At 35.7% G+C, this 20470-nt stretch overlaps 1 protein-coding gene across 1 annotated transcript; it reads right to left on the bottom strand.

The window, feature by feature from the left end:
* Positions 1-753: 753 nt before the first annotated feature.
* Positions 754-18977, bottom strand: trpc7a (transient receptor potential cation channel, subfamily C, member 7a). The gene is made up of 12 exons (XM_048177055.1): positions 18395-18977; positions 13717-14479; positions 10693-10875; positions 10452-10616; positions 10137-10353; positions 7664-7897; positions 7195-7459; positions 5076-5271; positions 4763-4984; positions 4612-4689; positions 4450-4525; positions 754-1956 (listed from the first exon to the last, which is right to left on the bottom strand). The coding sequence occupies exons 1-12, from the start codon at positions 18829-18831 to the stop codon at positions 1817-1819; spliced, it is 2976 nt and encodes a 991-aa protein (XP_048033012.1). The 5' UTR covers positions 18832-18977; the 3' UTR covers positions 754-1816.
* Positions 18978-20470: the final 1493 nt, after the last annotated feature.

The raw sequence follows: 20470 nt of genomic DNA, 5'->3' as shown, positions 1-20470 counted from the left end.
TTTCCCTGTCAAACAAAAAAGGGTGAAACAATGACTGTGGGTCTCATCAGATTCAGAACATAACGAGGTGTTTTTCGTGGTTTCGTACGAAAACATCCAGAGCTGAGATCGTAGAACCATTGGCAGAATTTGGCACCAATGCGCTGCTTTTGAGAAACGCAGCCCAGGTGTTATTTTTGCATTATTGTTTCGCATTATTTTCATATCGCATTGCTTGTCATGACCATAATGACACAAAAACAACAATAATACAATCGTATATAATAATAACAATGGGCTTAATTTTCTTTATGAACAAATTATAGCTGCCAATTTCTTTTTAAGTAACTGAAATGTGACTCAGGCTCTTGGATGCAGTCTTTGTGGGAAGCACATTGTTATTTTTTAACTTGTTTAAAATCAGCAAAACCTGTTTCTTTATTTAAATAACAACCTGAGAAAATGTTACATTATTTTACAAATAGATTTTCATTAATTATTGTATAAAAAAATTAAGTACAACCAGTAACTTTCAACATAATTTTATTTTTATATTGAAAATACATTATAATAATGTTCAGTACTACCACACATAGCCCTGTTGTTTTCATCTTACATAAAAACCAAGCCTACCATTAAGATAATTTTGCATTGTGACATTATTTTCCTGAGAAATTAGATTTTTTAAAACCTCATCATGAAATCAAAATTGAAAATTCTTATGGAAGATTACAGTACTTTTATAAATTATTTATCCATGCACATCATTATTTATTATTATTAATAATATTATTGTTAATATTCATGTGCCTTCATAATCTGTAATCAAAATAACTTCTCCTCCTTCTTGCAGTGACATCTCTTCTCTTCTCTGTTGTCGTGTTTACTGGTACAAGGTCAGGACAACCTGTCACTCACATCACATCAATAGCAAATCCAGGACATACGACAATAATTCTTGAGGGGGCCATTGTGTTCTGGGCTGGGGGGATTTGGTGATGAGCTAGGGTATGTTCCCCCTTTTGCCCCCTCATGGCGCCGGGGATGAGCAAACCATAACCTTCCACTCAATTCCCCATAGACAAACTCAAGTCCCACCCTATTTTCCCGTTTTTCCTTTCATGTTTCACTCAGATATACGTAACAATAAGGAAGAAAAGACTATCAAAACAGTTTCATGCCAACTTTAACGGTCCTTTAAAATTTTTCTTCATTCAAAAATATAATGATGTATTTCTTTCTCATGAGTTTAGGGTGAAATATGACTTGGACATGTTTTTGACAGGTTTTGTGAGATTTACCCTTGTACATGGTTTTAATTTTGTACATTGCAATTCAGTATTCATCATACATATATTATTTAAATAAACAAAAATGCTACTGCGTCTCTGTCCAGGTCCTGGAGTTCCCCATGCACATGTCTTTGTTATTATTACACACCTTTTTATTTATATCATAAGCTCGTAAGTCAAGCCTCCAAGACCATAATGTGCAGCACTGGGATACTCCAGGACCAGGACTAATGTCATAATGTTCAACACATTTAGCTGTACTGATTTTGTGTTAACAGTAGGTATTGTGGTCATAAATTCATCTGAATTTATTGGTATTATCATATAGCATTGCATCTCTCCCGAGTTACTAGAATTACTTTATTAAATTGCATCCTACACCCAAATGGCAACCACAAATCATACCTACTTCACAAACTAAAGTCTTGAGAGTATAAAGAGACTTTAAAGTTTGTATCTAAACTAAATATTTTAGCAAATCTGTATTTAATGAGCTGGAGTTTCGGCCTATGACACTTTCAGCTACATTCACAAGAGTTCATTTTTCATGGTCTCTTGGTTCCTTTGCTGAGTTTGTCTCCAAGCTCCTGGATCAGTTCAGCAAGTTCTTCAGTGGCCTGTGACTTTTCCTCCAGGAGCTCATAGCGGAGGCTGGAAATGTCCTGCTTAATTTCCTTCAACTCACCTGTGGAGAACAGGAATGTGAAAACAAGGGTTTGACCAGTTTCAAGAAAAATCTGGCTTCTATATCACAGTTATGTTTTTAAAGTTCCACTATTATGCTTTTTTGGATATTACACTCTAAAAAAACACTGGTTTAAAAACAACCCAAGTTGGGTTGAAAATGGACAAACCCATCAGTTGGGTTAAATGTTTGCCCAACCGCCTGGGTAGTTTTATTTAACTCAACCACTGTTTAAAGACTGCTGTATTGCTTGCTTAAAATCAAGCCAACACATGTTGTTTTGATTATTATTGTTGCCTCTAGTAATTATGTGTCTGCTTTTTAATTTCCAACCTATTTTGGGTTCATTTTAAGCCAGCCATATATCATTTTTAAACAATAGTTGGGTTAAATAAAACTGCCCAGCACGTTGGGCAAACTTTTAACCCAACTGCTGGGTATGTCCATTTTCAACCCAACATTTTTTAGAGTGTACCATTTATGAAGTGTTATACAGCTGTTTGTAAATGTAAAGGTTTCTGCAAAGTTTCAATGTTCAAAGTGCTCGATAAATGGTATGATAATGGCATGATAAATTACTGTCTCCCAAAAGAAAGAAGTGCTTCTGAACTGCCTGAAATGTGTCGTCAGTAAGTCTTACTTCTACCATGAACCTACATAGGTTTGTAACAGATCTGCATAATGCCAGCCTATGGTCTTCATTGGCTGCCCACATACAATGTCGACCTGCCCTCAAACACTGTTGTAGCTGAGGCCTAGAGGAGTTTGGTTCATGTTGTCAACATGTTTGAGAAGACGCTGCCCTGAGAAAGTAATCACTTTGCATGCGCTTCCAAAGGATGGGGATTTGTTTCTGACACAAACTGTAAATGGTCGACCAATCACAACAGACTGGGCCATCTGACCAATCAGAGCAGAGTCGGCTCTCAGAAAGGCGGGGTTGAGAGACTGGGATAGTTCACCCAAAATACAAATTCTGTCATCATTTACTCACCCTCATGTTGTTCCAAACCTGTATGAGTTTCATCTTTCTATAAGAAGATATTTTAAAGAATGTTGGTAACTAAACAGTTGATAGCAGGTATTGATTTCAATTGTATTTTTTTCCTACTATTTAAGTCAATGGCTACCATCAACTGTTTAATTACCAAAATTCTTTAAAGGTGCCCTAGAATCAAAAATTGAATTTACCTTGGCATAGTTGAATAACAAGAGTTCAGTACATGGAAAAGACATAAAGAGAGTCTCAAACACCATTGTTTCCTCCTTCTTATGTAAATCTCATTTGTTTAAAAGACCTCCAAAGAACAGGCAAATCTCAACATAACACCGACTGTTACGTAACAGTCGGGATCATTAATATGTACGCCCCCAATATTTGCATATGCCAGCCCATGTTCATGGCATTACACAAGGGCCGGCAGTATTAACGTCTGGATCTGTGCACAGCTGAATCATCAGACTAGGTAAGCAAGCAAGAACAATAGCGAAAAATGGCAGATGGAGCGATAATAACTGACATGATCCATGATAACATGATATTTTTAGTGATATTTGTTAATTGTCTTTAGAAATGTTTCGTTAGCATGTTGCTAATGTACTGTTAAATGTGGTTAAAGTTACCATCGTTTCTTACTGTATTCACGGAGACAAGAGAGCCGTCGCTATTTTCATTTTTAAACACTTGCAGTCTGTATAATTCATAAACACAACTTCATTCTTTATAAATCTCTCCAACAGTGTGTAATGTTAGCTTTAGCCACGGAGCAACATCAAACTCATTCAATAAACATCCAATTAAATACCATACTCACATGATCCGACACATGCATGCAGTATGCATGACGAACATCTTGTAAAGATCCATTTGAGGGTTATATTAGCTGTGTGAACTTTGTAAATGCACTGTTTTATAGTCGAGAGCTCGGGGGGCAGGGAGCACGTGATTTAAAGGGGCCGCAGCCTGAATCGGTGCATAGTTAATGATGCCTCAAAATAGGCAGTCAAAAAAATGAATTAAAAAAAATCTGTGGGGTATTTTGAGCTGAAACTTCAGAGACACATTCAGGGGACACCTTAGACTTATATTACATCTTGTAAAAACTGGTTCTAGGGCATCTTTAAATATCTTCTTTTGTGTTCAACAGAAGAAAAAAAAACTCATACAGGTTTAATGATGACCAAATTTTCATTTTTAGGTGAACTATCCCTTCATTTTTAGGTGAACAAACAGTTTCAGACACTGAGAAAAAAAGGTGATATATTATGAGAAAATAAAAGTGTTTTTTGACCTTGGATGCATGAAAACCTATTGTAAGGAGGCATCCAAAACAAAATGTACTTTAATACTTTAGGGGTTTATCACTTGAGATGTATGTGATCTGGCATGTAAAACATCAGTTACCGAAATATCTATTAGGGCAAATGTAAATCACGCAAGAGACACTAACGGATGAAGAAATTTGTTGAGAGAATAAAACAGGTAAATTTTACCTTCATTGATCTCATCACTTTCACTGTCAATTTGGGCTTTCAGGACATACCGCTTGATGAGACGCTTCATGAGTTTCTATGAGAGAAGGTTTAGAATAAGGTTTTGCCTGGCAATTCATGTACAGGAACATTTTAGGATAAAAAAAAAAAATCTATTAGTACTTGATATCGTGTGGGGTGTTTGATGGGATTTCTAACTGTGAATCCCTCTTGTGCTTGGTAAGATCGAAACCGATGAAGCTGTAAAGATATAAAAATTAAGAATGGCCATTTCTTGATTTGAACAATTTGAAAACTCTTGCTGATCTCTGACCTTAGACCGTGAATTGGCCATTCCCACGTCCTGCTGGCTGCTGTTGCTACGGACCCTGGCCTTGCATAAACTCACTAGGCATGCTTTGGTGCGCTGAGCCATGTAATAGAAGGATTTGGGGCTGGGCATTAGATTAAACGGGGGTGGAAGAGTGCTGCCTTCATCAAAATAGGAGAGCCACAGCTTTGCACGAGCAAACTTCCATTCTACATCAGAATCCTCCTGTTCTCACGCACACAAAAATAACCATATCTATTATGACAAATTATCATTTGAAGTATTATTATTTGTTTTCAAAATACATTTGTCTCACCTCAATTTCCTGGTATGAGTGGTTAATCATGGCTATGAGCATATTAAGCAGGACCACCACCATTGTGACATTATAGACCCCATAAAGCACGTAACCAATGTTCTCAATGAACTTATGATCGTACTTCAAGACCACAGAGATCACCTCAGATAAACCAAAGATGGACCAGAACAGCGTTTTAAAGCTTTCTTCTACCCTGCAAAAGAAACATGCATGCAAAATGACAAGGAAACATTCACAAATACTTCTTAAATTGCATCATAATTTACTAACATGCAAAACCTGTATGACTACCTTTCATTAGATGAACACAAAAAGCAGTATTTTTGAGATATTGTCTGAGCTGCTCTTTTCAAACACCAAAATTGTATTAATTTGAGAGTTGAGGGAAAGATTTTCAGCTTATTTTTTTTTTATTTTTTTTTACACAAGCTATTATACAATAACCATTCCAAAAGTTTGGAGTCTGTAAGATTTTTTTTTTTTTTTTACTGCTTTTGAAATAAGTATTTATTTGATTGAAAATACAGTAAAACAGTAATATTGTTAAATATTATTACAATTTAAGATGACAGTTTTCAGTTTTCTATTTTAATATATTTATTTTTTCTATTATCTGTTTAATATATTTTCATTTATTCCTGTGATGTTAAAGCTGAATTCTCATAATCATCACTCCAGTCTTCAGTGTCACATGATCCTTCAGAAATCATTCTAGTATGCTGATTTGCTGCTCAATAAACATTTCATATTATCAACGTTGAAAACAGTTGTGCTGCTTAATATATTTATGGAAACTGTGTTGCTTTTTGTTTTAGGATTCTTTGATAAATAGAAATTTCAAAAGAACACGGTTTATTTAAAATAGGACTTTTTTAACATTATAAATGTGTTTACTTTTTGTTATTTTTGCACCCTTGCTAAATATAAAAGTATTAATAAAAAAAAAAAAAAAAATATATATATATATATATATATATATATATATATATCATATATCTTACAGACCTCAAAATTTTAAACTGTTGTGTATGTCTTCAGAAGACTTGGAACAAGTGCATAAGTCATATAGACTAATTTTAAAGTGCTTTTATGAATAGTTTAATTAATTTATTTATTAGCTTGACAGCCAATGATCACAAAAGAGCAGCCTGAACATTCATTTAAAATGTTTAAAATGTATTTAAAATGTTTTTTTTTTTAAGGATCATGTGACACTGAAGACTGGAGTAAAGGCTCATTCACACCAAGAACGATAACTATAATGATAACTGTATTAGCGTCCACACTAATATATAAGATAATATATAAGATATATAATAATATAAGATATATATAAGATAATATATAAGATATCGTTCTGTTTATTCTAAGCGCCCGCTGCAGTTATGTTGTCTGCCACTTTAAATGCACAAGCTCTTTAAAGCAGGATGAACTCTGATTGGCTGTCAATGTTTTATCATACATCAGCTGGAAAAAGAAAATTGTTCTGAAAGTGATTTCAACAATATTGTTTATCGTTATAGCTGTGGTGTGGACTCTGCTATTCTTTTATATTTAGAACAGTTTTTAGAACTATATATTTATTGTTACTGTCATAATTGGTGCGAACGGGCCTTAGAGGGATAGTTCACCTAAAAATGAAAATTAAATCTTTTTTCAGACGAATACAATCAGAGATATATTTAAAAATATTTAAAATAGGACTTTTTTAACATTATAAATGTGTTTACTTTTTGTTATTTTTGCACCCTTGCTAAATATAAAAGTATTAATTAAAAAAAAAAAAAAAAAAAAAAAATATATATATATATATATATATATATATATATATATATATACAGACCTCAAAATTTTAAACTGTTGTGTATGTCTTCAGAAGAATTGGAACATAGTGCATAAGTCATATAGACTAATTTTAAAATACTTTTATGAATAGTTTAATTAATTTATTTATTAGCTTGACAGACACTGATCACAAAAGAGCAGCCTGAACATTCTGCAAAATATCTCCTTGTGTGTTCCACGGGAGAAATTTTTGGTTAACTATCCCTTTAATAAGTTAATCTAAAATGTAATAATTTTCGTTATAATTTTTATTATCCTTTTGTGGACTTACGTGGTAAAAGCAGGGTTGTATTTTGCTCCTAAGTAGTAGGAATACAAATTAAACATGCCGATCATGAAGGCAAGGAAGACCATGATAAATATGACCATGAATTTAAAAATATCCTTAACAGTGCGCCCAAGGGATATTTGTAAGGGTCCGAAACTCTCGTTGGCTGGCAGAACGTAGGCGATACGAGAGAAACTGAGTACCACAGCGATGGAGTATAACCCCTCAGAGATGAGCTGAGGATCTGAGGGAAGCCACCTGTTCCTGGCTGAGAGAGAGGAAGCAATTTTTGGTGTCACCACTTGATGGCAGCATTTTGTTTCATTTCAGACAGCTGCAAGAAAGTCTGTGCAACTTTTATTAGCATTTCATTGAGAACAGAAACAGGACTTCTGGAATTTTATACTGGTATATGTTACAGTTCTTTAGATTTTTATGTATTGAATGAATATACATTATTTTTGTGACATACCATAAGTGAAGTAGGCCACGTCTGCTGGTAATGAGGCGTTGATCAAGTCTGCATTGGTCACATGCAAATCCACATACAGCTGTGCATGGGAGGCTCGCAGGAAAGCCATAAGCCGCGCAGTGAATGACGCCACGAAGACCGACAGCATGCCAAAGTCTAACACATTCCACAAATGCATAATGTATTCACGCGGCCCATCAGCCCAAACCTCCTTACACTCCGTCCAAATCATTCCTGTTCAGGGGAATCAAAGAAAAGACATTAGGCCCAACAGGTTTCATTTTGGAGGTGGTCTGACATAAACTTGTGGTAAGGAGAACCTTAGCAAAAACTGTAAATATCACTTTTTAAGAAAAAAGAAAAAAATATATATATATATATATATATATATATATACAAACACGTAACTAATACATATATTCAAAATAATGTCAGACAACTGGGTCAAAGACATCAAGCTATTTTTGTCCAGATCTATTCAATTATTTAAAAAAATCAGAATTAATAATTTGTGATATTCATAGAAAATGTTTTAAATGTTTAAATATACTATCATTCAGAAGTTTGTGGTCAGTAAGATTTTTTAAAAAGAAATGAATACTTTTATTCATGAAGGACGCATTAAACTGATCAAAAGAGATAAAGACATAATATTACAAAAGATTTCTATTTAAAAATTCACCAAGGCATTCTAAAAAAAAATGTATCACTGTTTCCACAAAAATATTAAGCAGCACAACTGTTTTCAACATTGATAATAATAAGAAATGTTTCTTGAGCAGAAATTCAGCATATTTAAAATGTTTTTTTAAGGATCATGTGACACTGAAGACTGGAGTAAAGGCTCATTCACACCAAGAACGATAACTATAATGATAAATATATTAGCGTCCACACTAATGCAAGATATCCTTCTGTTTATTTTAAGCGCCTGTTGCAGTTATGTTGTCTGCCACTTTAAATGCACAAGCTCTTTAAAGCAGGATGAACTCTGATTGGCTGTCAATGTGTTATCATACATCAGCAGGAAAAAAAATTTTCTGAAAGTGATTCCAACGATACTGTTTATCGTTATAGCTGTGGTGTGGACTCTGCTATTCTTTTATATTTAGAACAGTTTTTAGAACTATATATTTATTGTTACTGTCATAATAGTGTGAACGGGCCTTAGAGGGATAGTTCACCTAAAAATGAAAATTAAATCTTTTTTCAGATGATTACAATCAGAGATATATTTAAAAACATTCTGGCCCTTCCAGGCTTTATAATGGGAGTGAACGGGAGGCCTGTTTTGAAGGCCAAAAAAAAATAAATATATACATCATAAATATAATCCATACAGCTCCAGGGGGTTAATAAAGGCTTTCTAAAGCGAAGCAATGGGTTTTTATAAGAAATATATCCATATTTAAAACTTTACTAACTAGAATAACTAGCTTCCAGCCGTATGCATCGATTTGCAGCGGAAGAGTAACCTCTCACACATGACGCAATAACGAATGCAGAAGAGGCAGAGGAGAGAGCAAAACAAAACAACGGTCACAAATTAGAAGTCTAAAATGAAACATTTCAAAGAGAAATGTCAGAGAATTTCTATATAAGAGAAGAGGAGTTTGAGTTTGTGGCACAGCCCTATTTGTTTAAATCGTGAGAGACGTCCAAGCTTACGATACTCCTACATCCTGTGTCATACATCTCTTCAGGGGTTGTGGGGGTACCACCATTATAAAGCTTGGTAGAGCCAGGATATTTTTAAATATATCTCGGATTGTGTTTGTCTGAAAGAAGATAGTCATATACGGACAACTTGAGGGTGAGTAAATCATGGGTTCATTTTCATTTTTGGATGAACTAACCCTTTAATGATGCTGAAAATTCAGCTTTGCATCAAAGGAATAAATGACATTTTAAAATATATTAAAATAGAAAAAAAAAACTTATTTTAAATTGTAATAATATTTCACAATATTACTGTTTTTAAAGGGATAGTTCACCCAAAAATGAAAATTTGATGTTTATCTGCTTACCCCCAGCGCATCCAAGATGTAGGTGACTTTGTTTCTTCAGTAGAACACAAATGATGATTTTTAACTCCAACTGTTGCCGTCTGTCAGTCAAATAATGCTAGTGGATGGGAACTTCTACTATAAGAGTAAATAAAACTTGCATAGACAAATCCAAATTAAACCCTGCGGATCGTGACGACACATTGATGTCCTAAGACACGAAACGATAGGTTTGTGCGATAAACCGAACAGTATTTATATCATTTTTTAACTCTAATACACCACTATGTCCAACCGCGTTCAGCATTCGCTTAGTGAGGTCTGATCGCGCTCTGACAGCGGCAGTGATGTCTCGCGCATATACTTCAATGAGAGCCAGACATCACTGCTTTTATTCACACTCTTTTAGACCCATGATTATCTATGATCTAGCAACGATCTGCAGCTCATGCTTGACTGATACTCACCCAGTACCCACTTCATTATCAACATCTCTGTCCAAGAGAACTGAGTGGTTTTGATGCGAAAGATTTGCCGCGGATGATCAGTGATGGTTTCGTTAGGAAGGTTTTTGACTCCTGCGAAGCGGTCAGAGGCATTGAGAACAAGAAGACCGAGAAAGAGGGTGAATGAGACTGCGTGAGCTACAAATTTCATAAAGGGGCTGCGGAGAACCTGGCCCACCTGGAGAAAAGATCAAATGTAGAATATGTAACAACTGAAAAAAAGGGAAGCCTTCCCAATGTTATTAGATGAACTGATTCTGCGGGATGATGATGTACCTTGCTGCAGGGCATAATCCAATATGCAATGGCAAGAAATGGCAAGCCCACCATCACTCCCAGCACTGTCCAACATTTCACACCAATTGACGTTTGCCTAAGGCCTGATAAATTCTCGTACCACAGCGTCAGTAACTGCTGCTGGCAGTTAGGATGAGCCACAAACTGTAGGAATATCATTGAATTAGCAATCACTTGGGCAACCATTCCACTTTAACCTATAAATCATTTTTCCCAGTACCTTTTTGACTTCGTACTTAATGGCCAGTTTAACCCGGCTAAGGCAGGGCCGATGGTGTTCGCTCGGAGGGCTCTGGTCTACATCTCCATTCAGAATGGCCTCCACTTCCTCCGTGTTTCTGCAGAGATCCAGAACGCCAACCACAAAGTCCTTACACTGCATGGAGAGTTTCCTGTAGTCATTCTAAAACAAAACCGAGCCACAGTATTATGACTTCAGGCGGGCTATTAATCACTAATACTAAAATCACAAAAAAATAATTCACTTCAACTGGGATGCAAATGGCATCTAGCAAACAGTGAACACTCTGCTATGAAAGACATGGATGTGAGCAACACCTGAACACTCGTGAAAGTCCCATGTCGCACCTCTAAATGGAAGTCTGATTGATGTTTGCGTCGGATCTTCTCAAACAGAAATGTACCTAATGGAGGTGTAACGAATGGAGACTCAGGCAGGGATCCATATGCAAGCTTTTATTTACAGTGAGCGTGGTCGTACAGGCAGGGTCAAACAGGAACAAACAGGAGCAATAAGGAACAGGCAGAGTCGTAGTCAGGGTACAGGCAAGGATCGAGGCAGGCAGCAATGGGTCATAAAACAGGAATCAGGCAGGAACAGTAACAAACAGGTAAACAGGGAAATAACGCTTGGAATTGTACACTGAGGAAACAAGACTTCGCCAATGGGTGGTGTGTGTGAGAGTCTTATATAGTCCTGATAATGAGCTGCAGCTGGGTGTGGTGATAAGTGATTAGTGTGAAGTGTGTGCAGGTGAGTGGCAGAGAGGATGATGGGAGATGTAGTCCGGGGAGTGACAGGAACAGACGGTGATCGTTACAGGAGGGCACCCAAGAGAAGCCCATCCTCCTAATTATAGCATCGCATTGTTTTACGAGAACAAACATTTTATGTGGAATTACAAAAGCGGAATCACTGACACGCCATTACGACTGTCGAAAGTGATCATCTGTAGAGAAAAACGGTGATGAGAGAATAATAACGGGGTGATTACTGGAAGCTCTCGATGGAGCAGTTTCAATTAATAGCTCGCTAACCACAATAAGAGGAAAACTGTCTGGATTTGAGAACTCCTGATTAGATATTTCCCCAGAGTGACTATCAGTGAAGAACTTCTCCCGTACATATTTAAATATAAAACAACACACATCGCCGAAGCGCATGAAGCTCTCTGGAGGGACGTTTTCTTTTGGAAAAATGTTGTGTACTGAGATTTTACTGAACCAGAAACTGTCATCGAAAAGCCTCTAATTTATAATGAGGATAATCTCAAGGGTGGGAAATTGGTTTTCGTGTGGAATATTCTGCTGGTCTAAGAGCTGGAATGAGTATAGACGTTTCTCTCAGAGAGACGCAGCTCATTACAGAGCCATGAGCACACTCTTCACGATTGGACACTTTCTTGATTAACTGAGAAGCTGTTTAAAATGTGGTTTGAAATAATCATGAGTGCCTTAAAGGAGTTCATATTATCCACAAAGTTCATAATGATTCATAGCAATGATTTAGCTCATTGTACCCTCATCATGAGGGGGATAACTGGGAATGTTGTCCCATGTCCTGTGATGAGAGGGATCGATCAATCAATCAAGCAATCAATCAATCAATCAATCAATCAATCAATCAATCAATCAATCAGTTTTAGAATTAATATCTTGCTTAATATTTTTCTCATACAGTATAAATGGGTCTCTCTATATGTGAAAATATACAGCTACCCTATTTTCATTTTAGGAGATTTTTAAAATAATTTTTAATAATTTCACAATTTTTAAAACATTTAACAAATTTTATTAAGGCTGTCAAACGATTAATCGCGATTAATCGCATACAAAATAAAAGTCTGAGTTTGCCTAATATATGTGGGTGTACTGTGTGTAATTATTATGTATATATAAATACAAACACATTCATGTATATATTTGAGAAATATTTACAACTATATGTATTTATTTATATTTTTATAGAATTTATATTATATATACATAAAAATATTTTGTACATAAATAACATATTTCTCTTAAATATATACATTAATTTGTGTGTATTTATATATACATAATAATTACACACAGTACACCCACATATATTAGGCAAACTCAAACTTTTATTTTGTATGCGATTAATCGCGATTAATCGTTTGACAGCCCTAAATTTTATATATGTATATTTTTATATTCATCCTAGTTAGAGATCACAAGATATATCATTATTTTATTCTATTAATAACCCTAGTTTTTAATAAATAAACAAAATTCTTTTATACATCTGACATTACTATAAAGACGGTCCAGGTAAAAATTGAGTTAGTTATGGCTTCAGGATAGTGAAAGCTTCGAAATAAAAAATAAATAAACAAATAAATAAATAAATAAAATAAAAGAAGACAAAAAAGTTGAATTTGGAAATAAAAAGTCATAATTATGACAGAAAAGTCAACATTATAAGATAAAATGTCATAATCATGACATAAAAAGACATGAATATAACATAAAACATTGAAATTATGACAAAAAGTTGAAATTATGTGATAAATATATGATATTTTGTTATAATACATTATTATAATTATATCATAATTGATTTATGTAAAAATTATGACTTTTTATCTCATAATTATGACTTTTTTTAATATGTGAGGAAGATGGTCTTCCATACACCTCATGTTGTTCCAAACCTGTATGACTTTCTTTCTTCTGAGGAACACAAAAGAAGATATTTTGAAAAAACAAACAAACAAAAAAATATTCTTTTATGTTCCACAGAAGAATGAAACTCATACAGGTTTGGAATTACATGAGGTGGAGTAAATGATGATTTCTGGGTGAACTATTCCTTTAATTTTTTCTCAAACAGTACAAATGGGTCTGTATATGAAAATATTCAGATACTGCATTTTCATCACAAACCCCTAATGTTGCCTACACATTCACATCTAAAAATTCTGTCCTGGGCCCATGAATTTGAGTGACCCCTGGATATGGTGTATGTGTGCCTGCTCACCTTAAACTCAGTCTCAATGTTGGCGAGTTGTGCCAGCTCATTGCTGAGCTCCAGGGCTGTGAGCACAGGGTCTTCACTAGACAGTGACAGATAAGCAGCGCTGGCGAGGCCTTTATAAGCGTTCATCCTTAATCGTGAATGGCTGAAAGAATCCTGCTTCTGTTTTTCCGCACACTCGCCGCACTTGCAGAAATAGTCGTGGGGTTTTTCAATGCGAGCCCCCTTGAGTAACAAGATGTGTACAATCTCGTACTCTTTGCAGTGGGCCGCCAGGATCATAGGTGTGATGTCTTGGGAGAAGCGAGTCCCGTCCTCATCGTATGCGTAGAAGTCGTCATCTCGTAGCTCTTGCTCCAGAGGACTCAGAGTCAGACGGAGACCGCCTTCGAATGCCGGATGGGCCAGGATGGCCTCCACTATCCGCACGTAGCCCTTGCTAATGGCTAACAGCAAGGCATCGCCCACTCTTGCCAGCCCCTCTTTCTTCAGCAACAGTTCTGTGACCTCCAGATGCTCGTTTCCTACAGCAAGCTGCAATGCATTCTGGCCCATGTAGTCCACACAGTTTACATTCAGAGTCTTGGACTCCTCAAGCATCTTACGGACCACGGGGATGTTTCCGTACTCTGCGGCATCAAGGAAACGCTCCTCCTCTTCGGTCAGACTGGTGCCTCTCTCGCTGAACATGTACGCGGGGCCACGGACAGCCTGCCTGCGACATTTCTCTCTCAGGGTGGTGTGTCTGCGCTGCATAGCCTCAAACCTGCAGAACCCAGAAAATGAGGTTGAATTGGAAAAAAATTGGTCCATGACACTAATTCATCTACAAGAACATCTGCATTGGTTTTGGCCATTTAAAATTAGCCATGTATTCTGACAGAATTGATTTTTAAAGCAAAAAATACACAATACCATTTAAAAGTACTAGAATATTTGATAACACGTTATTTCAGTGGTCCACTTTAGACATTCTACTAACTATAAATCTGTCATGACAACTCTCTGGAGATTGGTAATAGAGATTGCATGGTAATGGATATGGCAATGGTAATGTATTTGCTCTTGGTGGAATAGATCTGCTACGCTTCTGCTACTGCAGAGCAAATATCGAGATTTTCTACTGCTAATACATTCACAGACATTGCTGTGAGCATGTAAGACATGCTGCTGCTGCACATGAAACATACATGAATTAAATCCTTAGCATTCCTGTAAAATTTGCCTAAAACAGGCATACCCAAAGTAAATTGCATGCTGTTCTTGAATTATATGCATGGTTTTGGTCTCTTTTGAAAAGTATGTGTACCGCGAGCGGTACAGTGGAATGCTAACAGGTTAACCAACATAGCAGATCTATACAGGTGGAGCTGGGGAAGGTGGAGGGTTTCTGAAAACACACTGCAGACTGTTAACAGCAAACACTACCAGTATTTGTTTGAATGTTGAGCCACAGCTCATTGGCCACTGATGCAACAACAACCAATCAGAGACCTATCAGTCTGCGCCATCTAGAGTTTCATGCCAGAACTATATAAGTAACTTTGCAACTACATGTCAACTAAATCTAATTAGAAAATTAGTAGACTGTCTGCTTAATATCTGCTAACACTTTATATTGATAGTCTCTCAGCAGATATTCTTCTGACTATAACTTTGCAACTACATGTCAACTTATTCTACTATCCTAAACCGTAACACCTAATCTTAACCTAACAGTCTACTACAGTCACCTAATACTGGTAGTTGCAAAGTTACTTATAGTAAAGTGGACCACCAAAATAAAGTGTAACCACATTTTTAATTCTTTTGAAAGTCTCTTATGCTCACCAAGACTGCATTTATTTGATCAAAATACAGTAAAAATAATAATATTGTGAAATTGAATTATATATTTTTGTTCCTGTGATGGCAAAGCTGAATTTTCAGCATCATTACTCCAGTCTTTAGTGTCACATGATCCTTCAGAAATCATTCCAATGTTCTGATTTAATGCTCAAGAAACATTTCTTATTATTACATTATTAATTGTGCTGCTTAATGTTTTTGTAGAGATAGTGATTCTTTTTTTTTCCAAGATAAATACATGAATGGAAAGTTCAGAAGAACAGCATTTGTTTGAAATCTTTTGTAACAAATGTCTTTACTGTCTTTTATTTATCAATGTAATACATCCTTGCCATGTTCATGATAAAGAAAATGGAAACTTTAAAAAAAAAATGTTTAAAACACATTCTTCAAAAATGTCAATAAAATCATTTTATCATTAATTCCAAAAATGTCAGGATTATTTAGTTTTCATTGTGTTTCATTGAGTTCTTGTTACTACTTTGTCTCCATTGTTTCTGATTGAATTACACACCTGTTTCTTGTTCTGTTAATTATTTAACTATTTAAACCCTCAGTTTTTTTTTCTTCTGTTCATTGTGCTGTCATTTATATTCATACAGTTGTTTTGCTTCTTTGGTCACCCCTGCGATCTCCTGTGTGTTCTGAGCATTATTGTAATTAAACAGTTTGTTTATTTGAATCTCGTTTGATAGCTTTCTCCAGTTATTATAGATCTCTTTGGGTCACCCACACACTGCATGGCTTTACAGTACAGTACAGGGCCATCAATTACAGTGGTGGTCAATGAGATCAATGCAGATGGACTTCTAATTACATGCATCCTTTACCAAAGCTTCATCTCATTACAGGAACCACCTTCTAAGAACAGATGTTCTTAACATCCTATTATACTGTGCTCTTCACCTCAGGACTTCATTCATTTACTTTATTGAATTAACTGGAACTGCTTTGTAGTGTCAATTTTCCTTGAACTTAAAAAGGCTTCAAAGACTCTGAACAAAAATCGCAAGCAGATTATATTCAAACACAAGCCAGGTAGACAGCAAAGGGTGAAATTTGATTTTAATGCATTTTGCAAGAGCTTCAGTGCAAATTGTACTGTGTAACAGATCACAGTTGTGGGTGTCACTTAGAATAAAATTCAGTCCTTGCTTTGCAACATGATAAATCAAACATTACGATTCTGTAGTGTGCAAAATGGCATTTTGTTCCATCTCTAAATCTTTACTGATCAGTTTTTGGAGTGCACAGGGGACGAAGAATTGTAAGCCTGCAAATGTATCTGTCAATAGCCCTGAAATTAAACAAGACTGAAATAAACAGGCTAAATAATTTACGTTTCAATATGGTCTGTTGTGAACTGTGCCAATCTAATAACTGCAATGTTCATTCATGAGAAGGCCAAGGAGATTTCACTGCTCTTTCACAACTCAATTTCATTTAAGAATCAGCTTTGTCTCAGATGAATTCCTAAAAATAGAAACAAGTGAGACAACTGTTGACATAAAGAAAATATAAAATTAAAGGGTTATTTCATACAAAAATTTTAATGCTCTCATTAATTACTCATCCTCATGTCGTTCTAAACCCGTAAGACCTTTTTTTTTTTCATCTTCGGAACAAAAATTAAGATATTTTTGATGAAATCCAAGAGCTTTCTGACCCCCCTGACAAAATCTGACTCCAAACTTTTGAATGGTAGTGTACATTCAAATATATTTGGGTTTATATTTTAATGTCTGACCGTCTTGGCAAATCTGCACAGCTTGTGACATTGTTGATATCTCTTCTGTAACTCTAGATGCATACAAGATATCTCTTCCTCAGGAGCAAAATCTGGAAAAGATTTTTCTTCAAAACTCTGAATTTGCCCTGTTTACTCTCGTTACTCACTATAACATATATATCTAGAACTACATAAACAATAGTTGTTAAAGGTTTGCTGTGAAGATGGAAGGTAATGATAAATCAGAATATCATGTTGAAGAGTTGAGAATTAAAGGGAAACTCCACCCAAAAATGAAAATTTACACCAAGCGTGAACTTATGAATGCACACATTACAATAAGCTGAAAGCGATGTTTTTTAGTTATTTTTTCATTATTATTTAAATATTAACATTTTTACACACACCTATGATTTTGCTTCAGAAGACACTGATTCATTAACTGGGGTTGTATGGATATTCGCTGTGTTTGTTTTGCATGGTTTTTGAAGCATCAACTTCGGGTGTTCCATACATTTACATTACATGGACTCAAAGAGATGGATTATTTTTCTAAAAATCTATGTTTGTGTTCATCTGAAGAAAGAAAGTCATACACAGCTGGGACGGAGGAGGGTGATAAGAGAATTTGCATTTTTTAGTTGGAGTATCCCTTTAAATGCACTTAAGGCCACTTGCAGTGACATTTTTGTTATTCTGTTTAATATTAAGTTTTTTATTACTTGTTACAGTAAATAACTTGATTTTTTTTTTGTTTTGTTTGTCAAAAACAAAACTGAATCTACAATTCTACAGGCCTATTTTGACATATTATAATGACGTTTAAAAAAAGGTCAAAAAAGGTCAAACAAATAAGTATTAATAACGAACATAAACTCATTCATAGCTTCATTTAGAGTTTTTATGCTGCGATAAAACACAGAAAAAGAGGCCTTTAAACAAGAAAATAATAAATTAACTGCAATAGGCCTATTACTCGAAGCACATGCCAAATGAATCCAAACTCGAGATCAGACAATCATTTAAACATAGCCTACTCATCTCCAATCCAAATTTTCAATATTCCACATGATGACAACTGATCACGTGACGTTTTATACTTACGAATAGTGCGAGTTGCTATCATGAGGATGCCAGTGATGGTGCGCATGATAGTCCAGGTCATCGTCGCTGTCGAATAACCTGTGCGCGTGATGGCCAAACTCGTGTTTGGATCCCTCAACTTCATGAAGATCTGTTAACTCTGTCTTGGTGGATTCGTTTTCTCCTCGACTGTCAATCAGAGTACCAGGAAGAGTCATGCACCTGTTTAACATAGGTCCATGAGGGCGACAGCAGGTGTCTCTATCGCTGTAGGTAAACTCTTCTCCGTGAGTGTCGGATACACCTCGCGCAGGTGTGCGTCTCGTGCGCTCGGTCTCCGCTGAGGCGACAGCAGCATCTCCCGCTGTAAGCGCGAGCGGTATGGTGCAGAGCGCGGCATGAGACATGATGAACTGCTCCTTGGCATGCATATCGTGTTCGTCTCTCTCACTCAACATTTTAAAAGCAAAGAAACTGCAGATCAGTGGGAGATCCGGCCCATGGCTTGTTCTGCAACAAGTGTGACAGTATGTCCTCACCTTTTTCTAATATAGTCTACGCACATTTTCTTCTGGTTCCCCCTCCCCCATCCTTCAGGTTAACACCTCCCACCACTTCTATGAACAGTTCACAAAGTAAAACGTATGTTTCAATACATTTATTAAATTATTAAATCTAACATTCTTAACACAAGATAAATTTACTTGAATTACAAAGAATTTATATATATATATATATATATATATATATATATATATATATATATATATATATATATATATATATATATATATATACACCAAATTGTTAAAAAAAAAATTACCTTTTGAAAATATTTTATTTTTAATTCTACTTGCAATATATAGTTAAAATTATCCCAGTAAAATTTTATTGTGAAAAAATAATTACTGTATGTGTTTGAAACTAACATTAGAGAGAACAAGCATTTTTTGTAATTGGAACTTTGAGAGCTTTGACATATTACGTGACAACTAGCTCCGGTCTCTCCTACATTTTTCTTATTTAATTCAACTCACAAATACACAATTTCAGATTCGAAACCCCTCCATGCTAAATGCAGAGCAGCTGTGAGATGGACTACAGCAGATCACCTGTTGAGGTGCTTTGATGCTCATCAAAGGCTTCATGCAGGGAGATCTTTCTCTGAGGTCTCATCTCATATGACTCACAAACTTAATTGTGTTCTGTCAGAGTTTACACTTCAAAGGGACAGAGATGAAGCCAACTGATCAGATATCTCAAAAGCAAAAAAAGTGAAATCAAATATTTCTTTGTAACAATGTCATAAAGATTCCAAATACTACATAGCTAACATTCCGTCAAATCACCGCAAATAATCTCAGAGACCAGGCCTGATCGATATTCTGTAATAAGTCTGTCAAAATCTTTACTCACAGTGCTGCTCGTACAATCAGGAGATTCTTCTGCAATTTGGGAAATAGAGATGTCAATCGGAGAGATGTTGAATCTCATTCAGCAGATGTTGGGATAGGTGAGATGAGACGAACAAAGGTTATGAGGGGACATTTAGAAGAGACAAATCAGGATTTTCCCACTGTTTTAGTTGAATGAATTACAAACAGCAGGAGAGAAAGACAGAGAGAGTGTTTTATAATAACCATCACGGCTGTAATCTTGTCACTGATAGATTTAATGCTGTCAGCTTCTCCCACACACAACTGGATTTACAACTGGGGAACAAAAGTTCAACTGGGGAACTTTCTCTGTCTTCCATTGTAGTTTTTTTAACAGCCATATCATATATATTATAATAGCCCTAAAGGGTTAGTTCACCCAAAAATAAAAATGATGTAATTAATAGGTTGTTTGCAATCACGTAGTTCTGGTGATGCGCGAAATTCCGGTGGAGGGCAAGCAGTGAAAATTAGAATGGAAGAGATGGAGAAAAGTCCTTTCTTTGCTGGTTTAGAAAGGTAACAGAAAATCACAACATATGTTGGACGCGATCCTTATGTTATGAAGAGGAGCGACTTTTCCGCTGAATTAAAAGACTTTCCTGCCATCGAGGAGGTAGCCTAAGAGGATGTGAAGCTGCCGTCACGCCATGTTCAGTTC

Source organism: Megalobrama amblycephala, linkage group LG2 (genome assembly GCF_018812025.1).
Source record: "Megalobrama amblycephala isolate DHTTF-2021 linkage group LG2, ASM1881202v1, whole genome shotgun sequence".
NCBI lineage: Eukaryota > Metazoa > Chordata > Actinopteri > Cypriniformes > Xenocyprididae > Megalobrama > Megalobrama amblycephala.
Note: the sequence above shows the minus strand (reverse complement) of the source record. Positions and strands in the feature narration are given on the sequence as shown.

Coding starts and splice junctions, on each gene's coding strand:
- trpc7a (XM_048177055.1), bottom strand. CDS start 18,831: ATGTTGAGTGAGAGAGACGAACACGATATGCATGCCAAGGAGCAGTTC. Junction 5,272..7,194: donor TACAACCCTGCTTTTACCAC/GTAAGTCCACAA, acceptor TTTCTTTTGCAG/GGTAGAAGAAAGCTTTAAAA. Junction 4,526..4,611: donor AACACCCCACACGATATCAA/GTACTAATAGAT, acceptor CTTCTCTCATAG/AAACTCATGAAGCGTCTCAT.